Consider the following 8,628-nt stretch of genomic DNA (forward strand, 5'->3'; position numbering starts at 1 on the left):
AGGGAGCCTTCCAGGTCATTTAATTGAACCTCTCAATTTTACAGAAGAGGAAACTGAGGCTCAGTAAGGGCTTAGCCCAAGTAAGCTTCGAGTACAGTTCTTCTAACTCCAATACAGCTTTTCCCTTTCTTTATGTTAAAAAAAAATCAGTACTATCAATACTTCCCAACAAACACCCAAAGAGCCAAAGTACCTTCCCCCAAAACAGTTAAGCAAAACTATCTGGTAGTGACTGGTAACTGATAGGATGGGTTGATCTCCACTCTTGTCATCTGTCGCTTGTTACTGGAAAGGAAGCCCATGGTCTCTAGCTTCCACAGGTGGGTTCCGACATCGGCCATATTGACGTATTTGTGAGCATAATGTTTATTTGCATTATATTTGCCATGTGCATTGTTCTTTTGGCTCGGCTTTATTGACTGTGTATCACTTCATGTAGATCGTCCAAATTTTCTCAATTGCTCCTACTCGTTCATCCTCACAGGGTCCGTGCCCTTTTCCACAATATACGGTACCACTGTTTACTGCTAAAATCTTTTCTGGTATTATATGGTTCTAGAACTCTAAACCTCAGTTTCCTTACGTATCCAGTTGGAATTTTTTCCCAAAGCTCTAAATGTTCTAAGGGCCCTCCTGACATATTGTGTCCTAATATTCCTCCTAGCTCTGGCACTCTCTATATTCAGGCCCCTCCCAGCTCTGGCAGTCTGTGTTCCAGGGGTCCTCCCAGTGTGTCCTAAGGGCCCTCCTCATTCTGACGTTTTGTGTTCTAAAGGCTCTCCCACCTAGGTGCTGCAGCAGATAGAGCACCACCCCTGGAGTCAGGAGGACCTGTCCTCAGACACTTCCTAGCTATGTGACCCTGAGCAAGTCACTTAATCCTGTTTGCCTCAGTTCCTCATCTGTAAAATGAGCTGGAGAAGGAAATGGCAAATTACTCCAGCGTCTTTGCCAAGAAAACTGCCAATGGGGTCATGCAGAATCAGACATGACTGAAATTACTCAGTAACAGCAAACTTCTGACATTCGTCTCTGCTGTCACCTTCCTCCCAGGAACACACTCAGACATTCTGTTTTTCTCTCCCAGGTGCTGTGAGAATGGTAGCAAGGCCCTAAGACCATGTCCCACACCATGACATGCTGGCTTCAGCTCCTAAGCCTTCATCTGGTGCTCCTGAACGGGGCTCCGGGGGCTGGCTGTCCAGCCCGATGCGAGTGCGCCCCACAGCTCCGGTCTGTGGTGTGCCACCGCAGGCGCCTCACGGCCATCCCAGAGGGCATCCCCACAGAGACCCGAATCTTGGAGCTGAACCGAAACCGCATCCGCTGCCTCAACCCTGGCGACCTTGCGCCCTACCCGCTCCTGGAGGAGCTGGACCTAAGTGAGAACATCATCGCCCACGTGGAGCCAGGCGCCTTCGGGAACCTGCTGCACCTGCAGACCCTGCGCCTGCGGGGCAACCAGCTGAAACTCATACCCCCGGGTGTCTTTACCAAGCTGGGCAACCTCACCTTGCTGGACCTGAGTGAGAACAAGCTGGTCATCCTGTTGGACCACATGTTCCAGGATCTGAGGAACCTGAAGCGGCTGGAGGTGGGGGACAACGACCTGGTCTTCATCTCCCAGCGCGCCTTCTCCGGGCTGCTCGCCCTGGAGGAGCTCACGCTGGAGCGCTGCAACCTCACCACCCTCTCCGGGGAGTCACTGGCGCACCTCCAGAGTCTTGGAGCTTTGCGCCTGCGATACCTGGGCATCCCCGCCCTGGAAGAGCACAACTTCCGCCGCCTGCCGGGTCTACTCCATCTGGAGATCGACAACTGGCCCCTGCTGGAGGAGGTGGGTTTGGCTTCCTCGGGGCTGGGCGGGGTGAAGTCAAAGGAGGGAGGAGGGGCAAAAGAAGTTCCTACATTTAAAAAATAAAATCTTTCAACTCTTTGGAGAAGCGATGTGGGTGATGTTCAGGTAAACCCTTTGGGGTAGGAGCAGTGGGGTGCCGTAAAAAGAACTTTGGATTTGGGGTCAGAGGCCCTGGGTTCAAAACCTGTGTGACTTGGAACAAGTGATTTCACCTGCTACACCTCATTTTCATTATTCATAATGAGGGTGTTGGGTCCAGTCCTGACACTGCCATCCGCTACTAGCTGTGTGATCTTGGGCAAGTCAAGTCAACAAGCATTATTAAGCATTTGCTGCATATCTAAGGAGGCAGCTAAGTGACTCGGTGGATAGATTTTGGGGCCTGGAGTCAAGAAAACCTGAGTTCAAATTTACTTCAGACTCTCGCTAGCTGTGTGACTCTGGGCAAGTCACTTAACCTCTGTTTACTTAAATCTACTGGAGAAGGAAATTCAACCCTCTGCAGTAACTTTGCCAAGAAAACCCCATCTGGGATCATGAAGAGTCAGATGTGACCAAATGACACGTTACCTAAGCATTAAGGATACAAATAATGGGAAGAAAACAGTCCCTGCCCTCAAGTAGCTCACAGTCTAACGAGGGAGACAGCAGAGGGAAGGCTAGGATTGAGGAGGACAGGCAAAGGCTTTCTGTGGAAGGAGAGATCTTAGCTGGGGTCTGAAGGAAGATGGAGGCCTGGAGGCAGAGAGAAGGAGGGAGAGTATTCCAGGCCTGTGAAAACGCACTGTCTCATTTCCCTTATCTAGAAACGGAGGGGGTTGGGCTAGATTGGGGCATCCAAGGAGGAAATGTGATATTATTAGAAATACCACTGGCCTGGGAGTCAGGGAGAGCAGATTTCAAGTACAGACTCTCCCTTAACTAACTTCCCTGTGTAACCCTGGACAAACCCAGGACCTACATCTGCGTCTCCAGGAACAGTAAAGCCCCTCCACTGCTTTATGCCTCAGTTTCCTTATCTGTAAAGGGTATCAAAGGAGGGGATTGGGTTACATTTTTTCCTAAGGTTTCCTCTAGCTCCAACATTATTATTAGAAATCCATATGTGGGATTTTTGTTATCTATTTAATTATTTTCAGCTTCATTTAAATTACTAATTAAGCCAAGGCGGCTAGCTTGACATCTGGTAGAAGGTAGTTACACAACTGTTGTGGCAGGCAGATGTTTAGACCCTACAGATTCCTCTGTGCTAGCTAAATAGGGAAAGAATTTTTCGCTAAAAATCTCAGGAGGGCCACATGTGGTAGACAGGCTGCAGACTGGATATCTGGGGACCAAATCATTTATAAGGTCCCTTCCAGCTCTGACATTCTGTGCTCCCAGATGAGGGGAGTTGAAGGGTGATTGCTTTTTGATGGCAGAAGAAAAGATTTGTAAAGAGTACTTCAGGGTGTTCTCTTCCACTGAAGCTGAGCAAGTCTTCTCCGTCCTCCCCCATGCTTCTGTTTCCCTTCCTGCAAAATGAGGGAGCTGACCTAGGTGAAGTCTGGAGCCCTGCCAGGTCTAGTACTGTATTCTCAGGTCGTGTTCCCCCTAGCTCTGATGTTCTGTGATATGTTCCAGGTCACGGCCAGCAGCCTTCAAGGCCTCAACTTGAGCTCACTGTCGGTCACCTACACCAACATCAGTGCGGTGCCAGCCGCGGCTTTGAGACACTTGGCCTACCTCACCTCCCTCAACCTGTCCTACAATCCCATCAGCACGGTGCCACGGGGCTCCTTCCGCGACCTGGTGCGGCTTCGGGAGCTTCACCTGGCTGGGGCTCTGCTGGCTGTGGTGGAGCCCCAGGCCTTCCTGGGCCTGCGGCAGATCCGCCTGCTTAACCTCTCCAACAACCTCCTGGCCACACTGGAGGAGAGCACCTTTCACTCTGTCAACACCCTGGAAACGCTGCGCGTGGATGGCAACCCCCTGGCGTGCGACTGCCGTCTCCTCTGGATCGTGCAGCGGAGGAAGACGCTCAACTTCGATGGGCGGCTGCCCTCCTGCGCCACGCCTGCTGAGGTTCGAGGCGATGCCCTTCGGGACCTGCCTGACTCCACCCTCTTTGAGTACTTTGTCTGCCGCAAACCCAAGATCCGGGAGAGGCGGCTGCAACACCTTACTGCCACCGAGGGCCAAGCGGTGAGCTTCTTCTGCCGGGCTGAAGGTGAACCGCAGCCCAGCATCACTTGGGTGACGCCCCAGCACCGAGTGGTGACGGGGGCCAGCGGCGGGAGGACCCGCGTGCTGCTGGGCGGCACGCTGGAGATCCGGGAGGCCCAAGCCCAGGACAGCGGGACCTACGTCTGTGTCGCCAGCAACGCCGGCGGCAATGACACGTACTTTGCCACGCTGATGGTGCACCCCGGAGCCAACCGAACCCTGGGGCCTGGTGAGGCGGGGGACCTGGCCGCTCGCAATGACACCCAGCCACCTCGCTTCCCTTTGGACCTTACCACCATCTTGGTGTCTACAGCCATGGGGTGTATCACCTTTCTGGGCGTTGTCCTCTTCTGTTTCCTCCTGCTCTTTGTGTGGAGCCGGGGCCGGGGTCAACATAAGAGTAATTTCTCTGTAGAGTACTCCTTCCGCAAGGTAGATGGCCCCGCGGCTGCCGCTGGCCAAGGGGGTGCCCGCAAATTCAACATGAAGATGATCTGACTCCCAGCCACCTGGGATGACCTCTTCCCATCAGCCCCCTTCCTGCCTGCCTCCTAACTGGGTGGTCTGGTGGTCCCTCCTTTCACCTGCTCTGTGGTGTGAAGAGGGGTGGTTAGCCCTGGGTTTGGAGTCAGAGGACAACCTGGGTTCGAATCCCAGTCCTACCATTTACTAGCTATGTGACTTCGGGGAAGTCCCTGCCCCTCTCTGAGCCTCAGTTTGCTTATCTGTGAAATGGAGGAAGGGAAGATCAAGCAGATGATCTCTAAGGTCCCTTCCCTTCTGACTTTAAATTCACTGGTCCTATGATCCTTCTCTCTACTAGAGAGTAGACCTCCAAGGGGGAAGGGGAAGGTGTCCACTCAGTGGCACCTTGGTCGGGGTAATGTGATGTGGGGAAGGGGCATGTAGTCACCCCAGTGTCTTGAGGGGGAGGGAACATGGAAGAGATTTCCATGCCTGGGAAACTCAAGGCCCTGGCATCCAGTGAGGAGAACCTAATCTCCCATCTACCCATCTCCTGCAGGGCCTGGGTGAGTGTTCCCCACCCTACCTTAACCTGATTTAAAAAAAAAATTATCAACTATGCATTCTCAAAGGCTGGGGAAGAACAGGGGAGACACAGCCGGGGCTGGTGGAGAGGGATTTATTTCCTTCTCAAAAACAGAAAAATGCCTTCTGGCAGAGATGCTTTTTTTTTTTTCCAGGATGCATTTCTAAAGGGTTTTCAGCCAAGGTCTTCTGAGCTGTGATGGGGCTGCAGCTCTGGGAAAAACAGGAGATGCTCCCTGTTCTCCTCATGCCCTATGCAGAATTTAGGTCTCCCAGAGAAGGGAATGGATGGGGTTGAGACATCCTGTGGCAGCTCTCAGCCATTTGTGGGGCACACAGGTGAGAAATCAGAAAAGCCCACCAGCAGCACTGGGGGCTCCCACCTGAAACAGCACTCATAGCCCTTGTAGGGGGTACCATGCAGTTTCCACCCAGATCATACTCAGAGCACATCTACAGCTCAAACACAGAGCCGACACCCAGAGCCTCCACCTAGGGGGCAACTCCAGTTGCCCTCACTACTGCCCAAGGTCAGCCACGGGGATAAGAGTGACCTTTGCCCCTAGCATCTCCTGTCCTATCTTCACAGCTCATATTCTCCTATAGGGCCCTATGGGGGAATGGGGGGAGATTGATATAGTGAAAACCAAAGTAGAAGGAACGTGAGCTTAGCTGCCACACCACCAAAATGTTTGTATATGATCTGGTAAGTGGTCTGTTAGCTTTGTGGTTAGAGCTTCTCTGTGAGACCAAAGTCACTGCTTCAAGTTGCTGAGTTGACTTTGCTATGTCATGTCCCCTGCCTCTGGCCCAAGGCCTGAACCCACCCCCAGACTAAGGCCTGGACCCTAGATGATAGTGGAAAGGGGAAATGGGTGGGTGTTGTATAGTACCTCCCCACTGCTAGGGATGTGTTCAGAGGAGGGTGACCTGGATAGGGTGGGCACTAATTGAAGGCCACACTCTGTAAGAACCAATTGAAGGGAACTGAGTATGTTTAGTCTAGAGAAAAGAAGACCTGGGTGGGGTGGGGATATAGATGATAGCTGTCTTCAAGTCTTCCAAGGGCTGGCCTGTGGAAGAGGGACTTAATCTCTTTGTGGCCCTAGAAGGCAGAATGGGTGGAAGTTAGGGAAAGAGAGAGGTTTTAGGTATATGTATGGGGGAAATAATTTTCCAAGAATTAAAACTTGCGTCAATTGTCTTGGGAAAGAGTTGGGATCCCAGCACTGGCTCATGCTACCCACTAGTCAGGTATGTTGTAGAGGGTAGATTGGATAGTCACCCTTCCTTCTGGGGGACGGTGAAGGCTAGGCCCTAGAGGAGAAAGACAGTTCGGGAGTGGGGAGGAGGAAGAAGTGGGGACAGGCAAAGTGGCCTTGGCTCAAGGGAAACCACCAGCTAGGGCCTAGAGCCTGGAAATGGAGATGGGAAGGATTCCACCAGGAAAGAAACAATTTGCTTCAGAAAATATAGTGATAGAGTGAAAACTGTGGGATGGGAACTCATGGGATTGTGGGTCCTGACGGTGGTAATGGATGGCACTGCAGACACCCTCCCTTCCCCCAGTGAAAATGCTTTTCAAAGACTTTCTTCCAGCAGCATGGGGAAAAGGGGAGGAGGGGGGAGCTTGTTTTTTATAACACGTCCAGTCCGGCCCCCTCATTTTTCAGAGGAAACCAAATCTCAGAAAGGTTAAGTGAGCTGTGTAGGGGAGGGGGAGAAGAGGGATGGGATGCTTGTCACTGTCTTTGTTCTTTCTCAGTAGTCAGGGTTGAGGGGGCTTCAAAGGCTGGCTTCTCCGACTTCATTCCTCATTCTGCATGGCCGAGCTGGTGGTGGGCAGATTTAGACAACCCCGATTTAGTTCTTGTCCTGGATCACTTCTTCATTTTGACTGCCCCAGCGTGGCTTTTCCTGTCAGAGAGCTGGAGCCCTCCCTTTGGCAACCACAGGAAGTTTGCTCATTGGGAGGAACACTTAAAAAAAATTATCAATAAAAAAGTAGAAATTATAGTTACCTTTCTGTTCTCCAGGATCATAGTGACTATGAAATGTTAAAGCAGGAAGAGGCCTTGGAGACCATCATGTAGGGAGGCAGAGTGGTACAATGGAAAGAGCAATGAATCAGGAGTTGGAGGACCTGAGTTCAAATCCTGATTCTGATGCTGACTATCACTGTTAGCTTAGGCAAGTTGCGTAACCCCCCCGGGCCTCAGTTTCCACATCTGTAAAATGAAGGGGTTGGACCAGATGACCTCTGAGGTCCCTTCCAACTTTACCATTTATGACACAGACCCCTTATTTTATACTTGGAGACTGAGTCCCAGATAGGTGAAGTGAACCTCAGATTCAGAAGTACAAGAGGAAAAGGAGGCTGGTTAGCCCAGGGACCTAGTAGGAGGGGCTCTCTGCCTTCTAGGAGTTATAGCCCCCCCCCAGTGACCCATGGGCAATCCTGAGTGCTGACAGCCACCCATCTGCAGCAACCCGGTAGCCCAATATTCGAAGCTCGGGGTTCCTGCAGAACAGTTGTCAGAAATAAGGAAGTCCAGCAAGGGGAGACAGGAGGGGCAGAGAGAAGTCCTGAGTTGGCGCCAGGGGTTGAGATAAGGAAACATGGGAATCAGAACCTACCTCTACTGTTGACTAGCTGTGTGACCCTGGGTAAAACCCTGCCTGCCCCTCTCTGGACCTCACTTTCTGCTGTATAGAGAGTTGGACTAAAGTCTCCCAGGCCCTGATTTTGGTTAAAGCAAAGCAGAGACATGGTTCTTCCTTTTAGGGGGTATACCAAGTATGTCCCTGGGGATCCAGAGATGAAATTTGGTAGAGCAGAGGATAGGCAAAGCTGCTAACAAAGACTGGTATGACCATCCCAATTCTGGGGAGAACAAGGGGATGGGAGGGAGAACAGAGTAGAGAGTCTGGGCATTGGGCTCCTAGGCTGAAATCCCAAAAGAATGGATATGGTGAGTGAATTAGGACGAGTCCCTCTCTGGGTCTAATTCTTCTTTTCTGTAAAATGGGAGAATCCATCCTTCCTTCTTTCTACCCTTCGCAGAGAACATAGATGAGGCTTTTTTTTTTTTAGACAAGAAGTTTTGGATGCCCTGGGGCCAGAGAATTCATTGACTGTGGGCAGAGACAGGCCTCAGAACAGTGGACTTTTTCCCATTTCCATCTGATTTTTCTCTCTTTCAGAAGAGGAAATAAGTTAATCTCTTTTTGGTCTCCTCTACCGATAAAATACCTTGTCCCCACACTTGATTTTCTGTATAAAAGCATGTGTGATCTCTCTAAGCCCTCACTGGCTTCTGCCTCCTTCTTGGGGTACATATGGTTGTAGAGAGGAAGTGAGAAGGGGCAAACCTCATTGAGACCATTTCATTGTATGTTCAGAGACATCAGGCATCCCATTCATCACAAAAAGGGCTACCCCCATCTCTGTTCCTATGGACAATAAGGAGCTGGCCCCTGAAAACCTAGGGAAGGAAGTCCTCAGAGTCTTGCCA

The 8,628-nt window shown here is 51.2% G+C and overlaps 1 protein-coding gene across 1 annotated transcript; it reads left to right on the plus strand.

The window, feature by feature from the left end:
* Nucleotides 1–1,098: 1,098 nt before the first annotated feature.
* On the plus strand, nt 1,099–6,315 carry LINGO3 (leucine rich repeat and Ig domain containing 3). Its single transcript, XM_021009039.2, has 2 exons — nt 1,099–1,837; nt 3,482–6,315. The coding sequence occupies exons 1-2, from the start codon at nt 1,121–1,123 to the stop codon at nt 4,559–4,561; spliced, it is 1,797 nt and encodes a 598-aa protein (XP_020864698.1). The 5' UTR covers nt 1,099–1,120; the 3' UTR covers nt 4,562–6,315.
* The last annotated feature ends 2,313 nt before the right edge of the window (nt 6,316–8,628 follow it).

This window comes from Phascolarctos cinereus, unplaced genomic scaffold (assembly GCF_003287225.1).
Source record: "Phascolarctos cinereus isolate Bilbo 61053 unplaced genomic scaffold, phaCin_HiC Scaffold_4;HRSCAF=312, whole genome shotgun sequence".
NCBI lineage: Eukaryota > Metazoa > Chordata > Mammalia > Diprotodontia > Phascolarctidae > Phascolarctos > Phascolarctos cinereus.

Coding starts and splice junctions, on each gene's coding strand:
- LINGO3 (XM_021009039.2), top strand. CDS start 1,121: ATGTCCCACACCATGACATGCTGGCTTCAGCTCCTAAGCCTTCATCTG. Junction 1,838..3,481: donor ACTGGCCCCTGCTGGAGGAG/GTGGGTTTGGCT, acceptor GATATGTTCCAG/GTCACGGCCAGCAGCCTTCA.